Genomic DNA, 16,939 nt, shown 5'->3' on the forward strand with positions numbered 1-16,939 from the left:
TAATGTTAGTAGAAAACAGAGCCAAGAAGACATTAGCTTAATATGTCTAAAAAGGAGATTCATTAGTTAACGATAGTGAAGGAACTAAAACAACCTACTTCTTAAAAGAAGCCTCAATATTATCTTTCTGTAGCATTAATAAATTATTTGTAACACTGGCCTTTGGGTTTGCTAATAAGGTAGCCTGGACTGAGTAAAAGGAAAGTTTAGGACAAATTTTCCCTTTCTTGGAGGGGAACCCTGAGGAATTCAGTCTGCCCATCTCCCAGGGCTGCCCAGGTTGAGGTGAGGCATGAGGATTTCTGTGTGCTGGTCTGGGAAGAAGAGAAGGAAAAGGAGCAGAGGGAGAGTCACAGCTAGGTCACCGTGGCTCGTGTCTTCCAGAGTATCTTGTTTGAACAACTATTTATCGAGATGTGTGTTGTATTGTGCCTCTAGAAGCTCTGTGATTTTGTCAGCTTGTACTCCTCTAATTTTATGGATGAGCAGGACAGAGTCATAAAAGTCCCATTGCTTATAACTCTGTTAGCAGCAGACTAAGATACGTGGTCCAGCTTCTATTCTATCTATGTGAGCAACGTTCTTCTTTACAGCTCTGTCAAGTTTTAAGTTCTCTGTGCATAGTGCCACCTGATATTTGGTGGATGGGAATAGGTCTCCACTGACACAAAATAGAGAGTTTTAGTGTCATACAGACTTAGTTAAAAGCAAAACACAACTTGAAACCGTTTTTGACAGCCAAAAAAAGCAATGTAAATGCCTTGTAGAATTTAATAATATCTGACACGCCTACTTTGTTATTATCTCACATTTTATCTTTTTGTAATTGAAGTATAATTGCCATACGATATTATATTAGTTTCAGGGGCACGACATAGTGCCATGATCTATGGCACTATGTTACATTATGACATGACTGCCACAATAAGTCGTTACCATTTGTCACCATACATAGTTAATACAATATTACTGACTATACTCCCCATGCTGTACATTAGCATTTTATCTTTAAAAAAAAAAGAAATTAGGGGGCTTCCCTGCTGGCGCAGTGGTTAAGAACTCGCCTGCCAATGCAGGGGACATGGGTTCAAGCCCTGCTTCAGGAAGATCCCACATGCCGCGGAGCAACTAAGCCTGTGCGCCAGAGCTACTGAGCCTGTGCTCTAGAGCCCGCGAGCCACAACTACTGAGCCCATGTGACACAACTACTGAAGCCTGCGCACCTAGAGCCTGTGCTCCAAAACAAGAGAAGCCACCGCAGTAAGAAGCCCGAGCACCGCAACGAAGAACAGCCCCCACTCGCCTCAACTAGAGAAAGCCCACGCGCAGCAACGAAGACCCAACACAGCCAAAATTAAATAAATAAAATAAATAAATTTAAAAAAAAAGAAATTAGGGACTTCCCTGGTGGTCCAGTGGTAAAGAATCAGCCTTCCAATGCAGGGGACATGGGTTCGATCCCTGGTCGGGGAACTAAGATCCCACATGCTGCGGGGCAACTAAGCCTGCACGCCGCAACTACTTTGCCCACACGCCTCAACTAGAGAGGCCACAGGCGGCAAACTACAGAGCCCACACGTTCTGGAGCCCACATGCCACAACTAGAGAAGAGAAAACCTGCGCGCCACAACGAAGAGCCCTCACGCCGCAACAAAAGATCCTGCATGCCTCAACGAAGACCTGGCATGCTGCAACTAAGACCCGGCACAGCCAAAAAAATAAAAATTAATTAATTAATTTTTAAAAAAAGAAGAAAGAAATTAAATCTTCCTTTTTCCTGATGTCTTATGGTTCTAGTATTGTGTTTTATTATATAAACTACAGGTAAAAAGGTACCATATTATAAACTGCAATGAAGTTTATGAAAATAAACATGAATATAAACTTCCTTCCCAGATTATGTAAATGAGGATACATCCATGTATCTTGGGTATGATAAGATGAACTCTTCCATTTATTTCATAAATACTTACTGTGCAATTATGTGTAAAAATAGCATAGTGTTGTAGAAGCTACTAAATAGAAGTCATGGCCTATTTTTATACCTTGAGATCTTTGTCTACCTCAGTTGTTGGATCTGTTCCCAGAATCTTGAGCCAATAGCAGTGATGTAAACTCAGAAATTCCAGCTCCTGGTGTTGCTTCATGTGAAGTGATTCCATCACCAGGGCTGCCCCCCAACCCTTGCCTACCAGCTTCCTCAGATTATATCTAACCTTCCACAAGGCCACTCCCTACATGATGTAAAGCCATGACACCACTACCCACTCCTGTTGGCCTCAAGGATAAGGAGAAGCTGTCTGCAGACAACCTCCCTGCTAGGAGAAGGAATTCCAAGAGAACCAAGAGTCCACCATCCTTGTGAAGGCTCTCAGGATTATCCACCCTTATTTCTTATTTTCCTTAGTCATTGCCAGAAGCATAGGTCCCCTCATCTGTCTTCTCTCATATTTCATTCCCTTAATGCTCTCTGCCTCCTCCCATCCTCCCAAGCCCTCTCATTACACCACTTTGGACTTCCATGACCAATTCATTCTGTCTAACTAGGTTCTGCTCATCCCTAGGAGCTCGATTCAAACCCTTCAAACTAGGTAAGATCTTACCTACTCGATGCCTCCATTACTACTTCACATCACTTATCACATTTAATATTACTTGTTCAAGGTTTGATTTCTCATCTAGATTGTAAACTCCACGAGGACAGAAATTATGCCTCTCTTACTCACACTGTTATGCCACCAGAATTTAACACAGTAGCTGGCACATAACAGGAATTCAATAGGCGTTTATGGAATAAAAGAAAGAGGTGAGCAGTGAGAAGAGGTCCCAAGTTAGACCTCTGAACATACTTTCCAAGAGAAACATCACGGTCATATGATGTTGGCTATACCTCAACTAGAGCATAGGTTATGTGGCTCTTTGTGGGCTGGCTCACCTGGATGGATCCTAATCACCTTAGCTCATTATTTCTGCAAAGAAAAATACTGTGAGTTCCAAACACGTTGATAAATAAATTAGTTAAGTTGGACCTTTCTGTCCTATGACCTTTCTGTCCTATGGGCTAGAGCAATAACCCTTCAGTCTTGTCTAGTGATTTAGAATATCAGAAGCCCTTTTATCTCAAATGTCCAAACTGATTCTCATAACAACTCTCTGAAATCATTAACCTAACTCAAAGTGTATCTACTTATTAGCATACATGTTTAAGCCATATACTGGGTGCGGTGGGCCCAAAGAAAAGAGGACATGATTCTTGTTCCCAGTAGCTCACGTTGACATACACAGGAAAGATTCCTAACCCCGTTTTGCACGTGAGGTTAAGTGACTTGCCTGAGATTACACAGCCTTGAGTAATAGTAATTGCCCACTGCTGTGATGCTTATCTGCTGATAAACCGGATGCTACATTGAACAGATTTGGCGCAGTGGAAAGTGAAGATGAAAGCACAGCCCCTCTATATTTTAGTTCTTTTAAAAAAAAAAAATCTCCTTAAAAACACCCTATCCAGTGGAGCAGTGGTTAAGAATCTGCCTGCCAATGCAGGGGACACAGGTTCAAGCCCTGGTCCGGGAAGATCCCACATGCTGCAAGGCAACTAAGCCCATGCACCACAACTACTGAGCCTATGCTCTAGAGACCATGAGCCACAACTACTGAAGCCCGTGCGCCTAGAGCCCATGCTCTGCAACAAGAGAAGCCACCACAATGAAAAGCCCGCGTGCCACAACGAAGACCTAATGCAGCCAAAAATAAATAAATAGAATAAATTTATTAAAAAAAAACACCTTATCCATCCTTCTTTGTTTTATGATAAGCACAGACTTCAAAGAACACCTGTTTCACTGGAGACAGATGCTAACAGGTGGAGAAGGGCATGTAGGAAGAGCTTAGGCATATTGCCAGTTGCTTACATTAGCCCTGGAGGATAAGGCTTGTGTGGAGAATCCTTATGGTACCAAGTAAAACAAGTCCACCTTCTCTCCTTTCCTCAGGCCTTTGAGGAGCTGCAGCTACACAGGAAACCACTGAAGAGGCCCTGAGACCAGCTCACCAGCACCAAGCTGCAGGGCCTTGCTCCATAATGGAGTTCAGCTGCTTAAACAGCCCTGCCTTCCTCTGGCCAGCTACCCAGGCCAGATGATACAATCGTTTACTTGAAGGTTCCTGCATTATAAAACTGCATCAAGGGCCCTTGAGTGATCTGGGAGGCCCAGCTGAGGATCCAGGGAGGCCGGGGAGCTGTCCAGAGTTGTCCAGTGCCACATTTGCAGAGGAGGAAGCCACAGCATCACTCTGATTCTAAGGCTCCCATTCACAGGGTCAGAGCTGCCTAAATGACTTAGGAGACCAACCCTTCCAAGGAACTGGAGAAGCAAGGATTCTCTTAGGTCTGCGATCTGGAGTAGGGACAAGAAGGAGATGAGTTATGAATGGGAGTGCAGCTGGCAGAGAGAGGCAGAGGGAAGGGGAGAGCTACATAAGCTCAGGGCATGGAAAGTGGCTGATGTTGCCATAACCCTGTCACTCAGCATCATCAGCTTCCTTCAATATTAGTTTGAGGGCTTCCCTGGTGGCGCAGTGGTTGAGAGTCCGCCTGCCAATGCAGGGACACGGGTTCGTGCCCCAGTCCGGGAGGATCCCACATGCCGCGGAGCTGCTGGGCCCGTGAGCCATGGCCGCTGAGCCTGCGCGTCCGGAGCCTGTGCTCCGCAACGGGAGAGGCCACAACAGTGAGAGGCCCGAGTACCGCAGGAAAAAAAAAAAAAAATATATATATATATATATATATATATATATATATATATATTAGTTTGATACTGGGTCAAGAAGCATAGAAGCCTGGGGAGTGATTCCACCTGGCTCAATTCCCCACTCCACATATGTGACTAAGTAGCTATGTGACCTCTTGTAGGTTACTTAACTTTTTGGACCTCAATTTCCTCATCTATGAGGAAAACATCAAAACACTTACTTTGGATGACTTATACGAAAGTTAAGCAAGACTCTTTATTCATTCATTCCATAAATACGTATTAAATGCTCTTTTGGTGTTCTGTGACTAATTTTCAACGTGTGTGTGATGGGGTAGGTGCCCCACACCTTCAACAAGCCATGCTCTGGACACCAGCTGGGTGTCCTACAGTTCAACTCAATTCTGACAATATCTACCTGGAGATAGCAGCAGATTCCACAGATTAAGGGTTCAGTCCTGCAAAACTGTAAGATCACCCCCAACCTCAGACACCAGACGCAAACCCAGGTTGTCACCTATGCTTTTCCCCAAGCTATAGATTAGAGGTTCCAACGATCCCTTCCAACTCAGGATGCCAATGGTTGTTACTGTACTTCTGACCACCTGGTTATAAATCAGAGGTTCCCAAAACCTCCTCCTCTGGTTCAATTAATTTGCTAGAGTGGCTCAAGGAACTCAGAGAAATATTTTACTTACTAGATTACTGATTTATTATAAAAAGAATACAACTCAGGAACAGCCAGATGGAAGAGATACGAAAGTCAGGGTAGGTGGGAAGGGGTGCAGAGCTTCCATGCCTTCTGGAGGTGCACTATTCTCCCCAAATCTGCATGTGTTCACCAACTGGAAGCTTTCTGAACTCTGTCCTTTGGGTTTTTATGGAGGCTTCATTACCTAGTTATGATTGATTTAATCATTGGCCAATGGTGATTGATAAAATCTCCAGCCCATCTCTCCTCCCCAGAGGCCAGCAGGGTGGGAAAGTCCCAACCCTCTAATCACATGGTTGGTTCTCCTGGCAACCAGCCCCCATCCTTAGGTGCTTCCAAAAGTCACCTCATTCACATAACAAGAAACACCTTTTTTTTTTGGCCATGCAAGGGGGGCAGGGGCGGGATAGTTCCCTGACCAGGGATTGAACCCTTGCCCCCTGCAGTGGAAGGGTGAAGTCTTAACCACTGGACTACCAGGGAAGTCCCACAAAAGACTCCTTTAACTCTCTGAACACTTAGGAAATTTGAAGGATTTGGGGAGCTGTGAGCCAGGAACTTTGGACGAAGACCAAGTACATGTGAAAAATACACTTTGGTCATCTGAATGACCAAATATATATTTCTTACAAATCACAATATCATAAATTTCCACTATCTGCCAGGGACGTTTCCAGACACTAATGATCAGCAATGAACAAAACAGACAAAAATCCCTAAAATCTCTGCCTTCATAAAACTTACATTGTCTATTTATATTCAATACAATAAATACATAAGAAGTTATATATATGGTCTGTCAGATGTTGATGATAATTTTGGAGAAAAATAAAGCAGAAGAAAAGTGGACTGCAATTTTAGGGGTTTCAAGGAAGGCCTTGCTGAAAGGATGATACTTGAACAAAGATCTGAAGGAGGAGAAACAATATATACATAGCACCTGAACAATGCCTGCCATGGAATAGGTGCCATGATTTTTGTATTACCATCACCGCAATCATTATAATTATTATTCACTTTCTTCTTAGTGTCCCAGAAAAATAGCTAATATAGAACTGGTAGAAACAACTCAAAACACTGATATTAATATTAATACTAATAGTGATAATAATAGCTACATTAACTAAGATTGGTTGAACATGCTATTATTTACAAGGTCTGAATTACAGAGCATAACTCCAGGAGGATAACTTCTCCAACTCTTGGTGTAGGAGAGATTCTCTTAAAATGCTGATTGGTTTTTAGATTTAAAAAGGCAGTAATCATGTATAGTACTGTCTGGAGTACAGTAGTACAGTATCTTTATTTCAAGCCCAGGGTGTCCGGAAGCAAGTGTAAAAGCAGCGGTGAAGTAGCTGGTACACTGCTAAGAAGCACCAAATGATAACGATTGTGTTTGTTGGACTTACGAACAAATTGGACTTAGGAATGTACTCTCGGAACAGAACTTGTTCATTCTGAGACTTGCTGTAGGGGACTTAACCGTATTTCCACTTAATTTTAAATGAGTGGATCTGATGGAATAGTAGGAATTATCTGGTATGTCCAAACTTCCTTTGCTTTCTCAGCACTTGTGAAGGTAAAGTGAGAGAATTAACACAGAAAACAGTCACACTATACAGGAATTTTTTTAACTTCAACATTAGTTGAAATTTATAGTGGTAATTTTTAGAATATGCTTTTACTTGGCTAAGAAAAAACCTGATGGAAAAAAATCCCTTCTCTTTTATGCTTTTATCATAGTTTGTTTCCACATAACAGCATAACAAAATAATCTTTCCCTTTAGGGTTTTTCTCCTGAAATTCTATGAGCACTGTCTGACCTTGCAGTTCACAAGGTTAATGGTTCAACTATAACTTATTAAAGTTAGTTAGCTATGCTTTAATTCCTCTTGAAAGGCATTGCATGGCTTTCTTACACTTCAATAGTCTAATAATACAGAGCTATACTAAAGTAAAAAAAAAGGCAGTAATCAAACTATATACTATAAATAACTGATTATATATTTCTCTCAATTTCAGCTAATTCCGTTTCCAGAAGATTCCAAAACTAAAATAAGAAGATAGTTTGAGGCATTATAAAGCTAGTTCAAGAAATTCTAAGTTACATCAGAAATCATTTTCTGTGACTTTGGGAAAATCACTTCACCTCTCTGGACTTTCATTTTACACTCTAGCATTTGTAAAATAAAATAACTAGATGGTTATCTAGGATTCCTTCTTAAATGTTTTTCTATGACTATTATTAATTACTTACTCAATGGAGACAATGACAGCATTCAATTCCTCAGCCATTGCTTTACACAGTTCATCGTAATACCTGATTTCTGAAAGAGACAAAGGAGCAAACACTCACTATAAAGCAGTTTATTTAATACTGTCCGTTCTTAAATTCTGCTAACTATGGATTGTTTTTAGACTTGGACTTAAGTTATTAATAATAAAAACAATAAAAAGTAAATATGAACATATACCTCATTAACAGAGCTACATGTACAAATGTAAAAAATTAATCTGGTTTCCCATACAATACAATTACTATAAAATAACAGGAAATCCATATTAGATTACCTTTGAATGTGTTTTTAACTGACTAAAAATTTATTTCATAATGGACGATATGAAGTGCATCAGATTCATTCTGATTTTGTAGTTCTTCAAATGTATGCCTTTCCAGAAATCACAGAAAATAAGCAGTTTCCTCCTTAGAACCAAAAATTTTTTCTCTTTTAACACCATCATTTGCTGTGATTCAGAAAAGTCACCAATCTGAAGAATATGGTATTCTGTTTAAACCAACACAGAACAAATAGAATTTTAGGAAGTCTTAGCATTTCTTAGAAAGAGAATCCACAGGTTTGCAGTGACAGAAGCAATTTTAATATGTAAAAATTTAATCCCTTAGGCTGTTCTCTTAATATATTAATGTTTTCATAATATATTAAGAGCTGGATTGCGTCAACAGAAAGCCAAATACTACCTTATTTATAGGTTTTCCAAGGCAGTCTAAGAACCAGAAGTTCAATAACTACATAAACACCTGCACACCTACCTCCAGCTCTTCCTCTGGCAGAAGTGATCAGCCAAAATTATGTGGAAAAGGCCAGGCTGACTCATAATCCATACCATTCCTGGCACTTATACTTCCTGGCCTCTGATGTATTGATACTGTCTCACCTGGCAAGTGTCCAGTGCTACAGATGCAACCTTTTCTAGGGCAGAGACTCTGTCTTACTCAGTTTTGTATCCCCATCACCAAGCACACATTAGGGTGACCAGAGGTCCAGGTTTGCATACAACTCTTTGAGTTTTTGTACTGAAAGTCCTGCACCCTGGGAAACTACTCAGTCCTGGGCAAACCTACATATTCAGTAATCATCTTATGGAAATGTGAACAAATCAATGAATAAAAGAATAAATGATGAATATGGAGTTAAATGAAATGAGATTACTAGAAAAAGTTATACTTTTTGGCCTTTGCTGCATTAAAAAAAAAAAAAGACAAACTAGAACAAGTTGCCATCGCCTTTAAACTTAGGGGATGCCAAAAGCTCTGGGCTGAAGACGAGAAAGTAGCGCCATAATAATTACAAGCAGAGATAAGGCCCTTATTTCCTCCTTAGTATGCTTTTCACTAGGCTGCTCCCCTTGGCTGCCTGACTTTTTTTTTTTTTGCCTGACATTTTTAATGTGTGATCTGTTCATGAAAGTTTTCCAATACCAAAGAGAATGTTCTTGAATTTTGCAAGGTCGTTTCCTTTTAACTGTGGCATATGTTTTATATTTTCATCTTTGTTTTCACAAGCAGATGAAATGTTGATGAGTTAACGTGCATTCAGAAATACTTGTTCTATTTCATAGAAAGGTGTCTTCAAAACACAAGTTGGCATAGAGCTACAGATAATTGCCTCATATTCTGGCCCAGGGAAACTTTACCTTGTTTTGGTGCAGAAAGCAACTTCAGTACTTCACAATAAGTTAGTCTAGGATTTAGGTTACAGGAAATATTTTCAAAACAGTCTGCCTGAATCAACAAACAAACAGGCAGAACCCTTGATGTAGGGTAGCTATATAATCATATAGGGTAGCTATATAATCAATCATCCAAACCAGGACCCTTTCAAGAATGGAGAGGGGGGGCACTATGAATAATTTTGCTGAGACGATAGGGATAACTGGGACTGCCAGGGGAACCAAGTCCAATGGCTCCCTTCTCCTTACCCAGTAAGAAAGTCATTTCAATCACACATCTCTGTGGGCCAGCTACAACCCCAAACAACCTGAACGTGACCAGGACATACTTGCACTTGCCAAGGCCCAGCCTCCTCCGTGAATGTAAACAACGCTGCGTTTCAGCGGCTCTTCTGGCTTTGCAGAGCCTTCAAACACTCTGACTTCCACACCGTCAAAGTCAGTGTCTGTTACTTTCACCTGAGCAGATGACCATGCGCTTTTCTTGCCAAAAGAAATGATGATGAAGTTCAGCACGAGCAGATGATGGCTGAGGCCCAAGTAGTGTATCAGGTTACTCTGCAGGATGAGGGGGGAATGAGGGAGAGTGTGTGTCAGCTAAGTTATCACCTGAGCCACACTCACCAACCTTTCAGTATTCAAATTCTTACAAGCAATTGCCGCTACCCTTGAGGACTCACTGGCTACTTTTAATACAATAACAAATCATATTTACCTTTCGTTTTCAGAACTTCGAGAGTATTTTCATCTGAAAATATCAGAGTAAATCTCCTTTGATCTTCAGATAGTCTCTGAGAGGGAAATGTGTCATCAGTCTCATTTTACCAAGAAGGTTTAGAAATTAGCTGAACTTGCCCATTTCGCTGGATAAATGGCAGTTCTGCGACTCAAACCTAGGAACTGTGAATTCCAGGATTCAGTCCATTCACCCGACCCCTGCCCACCCTAAATCAGCACATCACAGTTCCAATAACATACTAGGAATGGAGGAAGAATACTTTATTTGAATACAAATAGAAGAGAAGAGAGTTTTATATTTACTATAAGTATTTTTAAAGTGTTTTTAAGCTTATATATTGAAGTGTGTCTGGTTGTTTTGAGAGTAAGAGAAAGGAATGAGTGTGTGAGAGGGAAGGAGCAGAGTCAACTGCAGTCCTGGCAGAACAGCTCAGACACAACCAGGAGCTTTGCAGAAATGTACAAAGAACATGCAGCCTGTTGTCTCTTCCCTTCTGAGCCCTGAGGGCATTGAGCTCTGCATTAAGTGTTCACAGGAAGTTATCTGGTTGGAGAGGAGACCCAGGCCGTCCACCAAGCAAAGACCCTGTGGAGTGTATTCCCTCTTTCTGCTTCTTATACAAGCTCTTCCTATTGAGTACGCTCATAAAACTGACCTCCCTGCAAGACCTACTGGCCATGTTTCAAAGTCAGAAAATTAGAAGCCACCTGGAAGCCGGTGACTAGTTAAGGTAGAGAGGCCCAGAAGTGTCACAGAGCGATTAGAAACCTTCCCGGTACAGGCGCGTGAACTCAGATACTTGTATCGCCTAGTGGCTCTCAAACCTTGAAGGGGAGCAGCTGGAGAGTAACAGTGCCCTTCTGTAGAATATGAAACAGAACGCTGATGATTAGTGAAATATTTAATGCCTTCATAAGATCAAGAAAACAATGTTCCTGTATGCAGTCTGCAATACACCATAATACAGCTTCCCAGCATGTACATGGGGCACACTGGTATGCCCTGGAGAGGATACAGATGTGCTGTGACACTGATCCCCTCAGCCCCTGGGCAGCCAAGTTCCTGAGCTGTTTACCCCAGTGTCCCATATAAAATTGTATACATATGCCCTGCTGTGAAGAGTTGGAAAGACTGCATTATAAAACCATTAGCGAGTGTTCATGAAAAACAAGAACAAGAGGCAATTTATATAACCATGAACAGCTTTTCCAATAATTCTATTAATATTCATTTGCTGGAAATATAAGCAACAGGAAAGCAAATGAATATTAAGAAAATAATTCAATTTCTATATGTACAATTGACCAATTTATTGAAAAAGTTAAAACAACTGTTAACGTTCTCGATATGAAACAAACAAATGTGAGTGTGTGCGCACACCCTAACCACAAGTTTAAGGGTTTAAGGTCTTTGGCAAATTGGGAAAAAGCAATCATCACTTAAGTTTTGTGGTAACACGTCAGTCTAACTTGGGGAATATGGAGATCTGCCAGGGCATGGCCGAGAATGTATTCACTAAGATTTCTAGAGTTCACACAATAAACCCTTGTCAATTAACAGAGAACATGCAAGATCCATTCCATTTCTCACAGGCCAAGTAGCTTGACAGGCATCAAACAATAAACTATGAACAAAGACATGGCAGGCTTGGCTCTGTTACTTTTTGAACTACATTTTTTGTTTTTAGTTAAATGAAGACTTCATTGAATATATAAGACAAATCATATGAGTTTCTTCAACTAAAGGAAAGCTGTAAAACAAGTGAGTTGTCTTTACAAGGCAGATTAGAGAAGAGTATTCATTTTCATAGAATCCACCCCGGGTTCCCTTTATGTGTACTGCATGCCCTGAGTGCATGCAGACTTGCCTCAATCTGCCCATACCTTTCCAGAAGCACCTCTGCTGTATTAGCTTACGAGCACTTGCATTAATAGAATTTCTGAACAACTGTCTGCATTGTTCACAACACTGACAGGGTGGTGTGGGAGCAGAAGTGCTGATTGGAGAAGGGACAGTTTGTTTATGAAGGAGAAAAAGATAAGCAGATGGGTGTAAGAAAGGTTGGATGGGTGGGAAAAGAAGAATCCAGAAAGGTGTTAAAATAAAATTGTGCTAATGTTTGGAATTGTATTGATAAGTTAGAGAATGAAAAATCATTATCCTACAGACAATACTGACTTTGTTTCAAAATTTGAAAATGAAGAGAATCAAGCAGTAATCTGTCATTAGCCAATTTCTCGTTACTATTATTAATAATAATAGTTAGCACTGTCTGAGTGCCTACAGTATGAAGAGAGGTTGTTGAATTCTGGCTACAATTCTGTTATTTTCCTCCTTGTGAAGAAGAGAGAAGAGAAGTTGAGAGACTAAGTAACCAGTATAGAAGCTGGATTCCTGGAACTATGAGAGGGCTGCAGGACATACAGAATTACCCTAGAGATGCTGGTTGAGAACAGTGTGGGCCCAGGAAGCTATTCTGAGTCCTATCCAGGATAGGATGACATTCATATGTGTATGTGCTGTCATGTGGCATGATAAAACTGTGAATGGTATCTAACTTTTTTCCCTAATATCTGTTTCCCTTAGCTCCTCTCACTACTCCCCTCCCATCCCTACTGTCCAACAGGTAAAATCAGTAGCCAAGACTTTATGTAGTTATTACTTCAGGGAAGGGATATGAGAACAAATAGCAAAGAAACAGAAATGTCTTCCTGCTTTTGATTTTCAAAAGCCTATATCCTTTGGAGAATTAAAAAAGACATTGATTTAGGAGATTACATGATGAGTAAGAAGTCTCCTAGAATAGGAAGTGATTCTCCAAGCTAGGTGGTGGAAGAGGGGAGGAGAAATTATTACAGATGAAATGAGGAATGAACGGATTGATACCTGAGATCCAATGAAAAAAGAACCTTGGGACACAGCAACCCTCAGATATGTCTATGGAATCTGAGAGCAACAGACACGTACCCCATGCCCAGATAGAACCGTGGAAAAAGGCAAGACTCTAGGGAAGAGTGACCGCAGGGTATGTTTAGGAAGGTGGTGCCTCAGAAGGCCTCAGAGAGCCCCCCTCAGGCTCCAGCTTGTGCAGGAGCAGCAGAATGACTCCATGTGTCCAAAAAGGCATAAAAACAGGAAGGCTGCATGAGTGTCTTGCAGATGGGTCTGAGACAACTTCTCCATTATCCGTGGCCCACTACATGTTCTCAAGGGTCTAACAGGAATAGAAGAGAGCACTAATGGACCTGAAGGGCTCTTATTAATAAGAACAAAGGATATCCCAGGGCAACTTGTAGGAACCAAACACCATGGACCAGGTGGAACATGAATGTGGGCTAAGGATGACTACCCAGATGGCTCCCCCAATGCACTATGCATGAACATCACATGAGACACTTCAAAACCTAAAAGAAAACAGTGATGGGGGAATACCTAAATTCACTGGAATTAAGTTCTACCTAAAGAATGAAGGCTCAAAATATAGATCAAGTTATATTTCTTGCATCCTTGAGTTTGTGAAATGAGATTCAGATCCACCCAAGAAACATTCTCTAGTTAACAAAGTTTCCTGAAACCTATTTAGAAGTAGCTGGAAAACTCCAGTAGCACAAAGAAGCAAGCCAAGTGTTAAGAATTTCACAGGTTGTGAACTGACCCAGTCTTGGCTAGATGAAGTACTCCAGGGCAGTACTAGAGGTCTTAAAACTTGCCCCATAACCATTTCAGGCTCTAGAAGGGAATTCTGCCTGAGGAGGTGGAAGGGATGAAGGGTACTCATTACACCTCAGTAGAACCAGATACAGCAAAATAGGTGGCTCCCTACCCAGGTCTGATGACCAAAGGTCAGAGGACAAGCAAAAATCAAAGGCAGCCAAGCAGAATCTATACCCTGCTTATTAAAATATGTTCGTGGTTAGTTTATGAATGGGGTTGTTCTCTGCTAATTCATTCACCATACAAATTAGAAAATCTATTCAGCGGGCAGGGAAACTTAAGGGGGAGAAAAAGACCATCTTCTGGAGCTCAGGGAAACAGAGGAGAGCCAAGACTTGTAAATGAATAGCTGATGTTAGTTAAGCAATACAAGCTTAGTAAGAGAAGCCTAGATAAAGGGTTGCACAAGCCCAGAGAAGGAAGGAATTACTTGTGTCTGTTCGTTCTGGGATGAAATCCGATACGGCATCTATTCTGAATTGTGCCTTAATAGAAGACGAAGTGCGAGTAGCAAGGAAAAGGATAGGAATCCAAGATGCCAAAGTGTCGGGCAAGTGTTATAATTCAAATGCCTATGGGAAGAAAAGCTAAGTAAGGCAAGTGTAGGCAGGGGAAGCCGGCACTAAAAGGCTCAGTCTAGGAGGCAGGTAGGAAGCCAAAGTCAGTAGCACAGACTGCAGACTGAACACCTGGTTAAAAGCCCAGCTCCCCCGCTTTCCAGCAGTGGGGTCTTGGGCACGTTCCTCACCCTCTCTGTGCCTCAATTTCTCATCTGTAAAACAGAAATGACATACTAACTGGTTCAAAATACTGTTGTGAAGCTTAAAAAAGTAAAAACCCCTAGAACAGTGCCTGGCACATACCAAGCCTTCTATGAGTTGGTTATCGTTACTGTCACACCTCTGATCTGGAAGATCACTGCATGAAGAAATGTGAGCCCAGGGACAGATAGCTCAATGTTTCCAGGGAAGCTGAGACTATCATTTTCTCCCATTGTGTACATTTGTTACTAGGACCCCAATGATCACCAAGTTCTGAAATTACTACAGGTGAAAAAGAGGTCAAATAGTTATTTCTAAAAAGTTCATCTGTGTGCTCATGTCAAAGTGGGAGGGAGAGGTGGGGAAAAGCCATAGTACTCTGATATTCCATACACATCAATAACTTAGCATGTGATCAAATTTCAACATGAACCAACCACATTAAATAATTAGAGCATCTATTATAACTCACCACCTGCTTCGTTTCTCACATTCAAAGTTTTGTATTCCCTGCCAGTGGTTTCCCAACTTTTCCAGTGATGGCCATTTCATTCTGTCAAGCAGCTTTTAACTTCTCCCCTCCAGATTCTGCTCTATTCCTGCCTATTACAGGAAAACAATTTCATAGAACACTTACCTGTATGAAAATTTATGGTCACATTTTTTTAAACATTGTAAAGTTTGAGTATACTTTAAAATGCAGAGTTAGCTTTTTTCTGTTGGTGCACAAATTATATAACCTTCACTTAAGACCACTGTACAGATCACCTGTGATTCACTAATGCAGCACTTTTGTTCTACAGCAATGTTTGCGCCAAGGAACTATCAAAAGTCAAGTAACTATAATTCAACAAGTGTTAATTAGGCACCTACTGTATGTAAAGATTCTGCTACATGTTACAAGGATACAAAGATGGGTGAAAGATGGACTGAGAACTTAAGTAGCTAAGAATTTAAATCTTGCCTGACTCCCGCAAATTTCCATCTGTCCTTAAGTTTTCACAGTTCTCTGAACTTTCTCTAAGACTTTAACTTTTAAGGGAAATCCTCTGGTTGAAAGCATTGATTCAGATTAAATTATTTTTAAGTTGCAGACCAAACAAAACTTGCCTGCAGGCCAAATCTGGACTAAGGGCCACAAGCTGCAACTTCTGATGTAGAGGATGATCCAGTCTTACTGCAGGTGCAGCTGGAAAGGTGGTGGCAGATGAAATGCTCTTAGCTGTTAATGGTTAAATAACAAAGATTTTGGACATTCTTTTTAACTTTTTATTTTATATTGGAGTATAGTTGATTAACAATGTTGTGTTAGTTTCAGATGTACAACAAAGTGATTCAGTTATACATATAAATGTATTTATTCTTTTTCAAATTCTTTTCTCAGTTAGGTTGTTACAGAATACTGAGCAGAATTCCCTGTGCTATACAGTGGACACTCTTTAATGAGACTATACTTTGGGAAAAATTATACAGCTGAGGTGTACACAGTAGATTGGTGGGAGAAGAGACTAGAGGGCAACAGCTATAATAGTTTGGCAATTGTCCACAGGACAGAAATGAAGGTCTGCCCCAGGAGAATATAGAGGAGGGAATATATTCAAGAGAGAGAGATCACTGAGACGGAGTTGATAGGCCTTGGTAATTGCTCACAGAGTAGTATATGGGATCAGGTAGGCAGGCTGGTAGGACACAGAGAAAGGATTGAAAGATCCTGGAGGGTCCTCACTTGGAGTATGAGAAACAGAGAACACAGGCAGAACAGTCAGGGAAAGTAAGAAAAGTTCCATTTTAAAATTATTCCATTTAAAGCCAATGGGTCATCTAGGCAGATAGGTCCAAAAGACAGATAGCAAATGCAGGGTCAGAGATTCAAGGAGGTCAGGCCTGGAGGAAGAGCTCAGAGGTAACTGTTAACAACTCAGACAGTAGTAAGACTCAGGAGATTTAGTGAAGAGACAGAACACAGTGACAAAGAAATAGACCAGGGAGGAAAACATTCTTTGACAGGCTGAAAAGAAGAATCTAGAAGGAGAAATCCAGAGATTGGCAAGAGGAAAACTGAGAGTGAATCAGAAAGTAAAAGTCAAATTTGGAAGAATTTTTTAAAAAGACTGATTATTTGGCAATTTGAGGGAGCTAAGGACTGAAAAAATGGCCATTAACATAATTAGGAAGTCATCACTACTAGCCAGGAGAAGTTTTAGGCACATTGCGGAGGCATAATCTAATTATTTCAACAGCCTCGTCATTGCTAGCTCTGCATTCCGACTACTGCTCCCTTAAAGATTTA

The 16,939-nt window shown here is 40.9% G+C and overlaps 1 protein-coding gene across 2 annotated transcripts in view; it reads right to left on the bottom strand.

The window, feature by feature from the left end:
* Positions 1–16,939, bottom strand: part of NCEH1 (neutral cholesterol ester hydrolase 1) — a 61,884-nt gene that overhangs the window by 7,985 nt on the left and 36,960 nt on the right. The window contains exons 2-4 of one of the 2 annotated variants that reach the window (XM_065876405.1): positions 9,750–9,993; positions 8,200–8,208; positions 7,721–7,790 (exon numbers count right to left, since the gene is read on the bottom strand). In XM_065876405.1, coding sequence (XP_065732477.1) covers positions 7,721–7,790; positions 8,200–8,208; positions 9,750–9,993 — 323 coding nt within the window. The remainder of the gene's footprint in view (positions 1–7,720; positions 7,791–8,199; positions 8,209–9,749; positions 9,994–16,939) is intronic. The other variant, XM_065876406.1, reaches the window with a different exon arrangement.

This window comes from Phocoena phocoena, chromosome 4 (assembly GCF_963924675.1).
Source record: "Phocoena phocoena chromosome 4, mPhoPho1.1, whole genome shotgun sequence".
Lineage (NCBI taxonomy): Eukaryota > Metazoa > Chordata > Mammalia > Artiodactyla > Phocoenidae > Phocoena > Phocoena phocoena.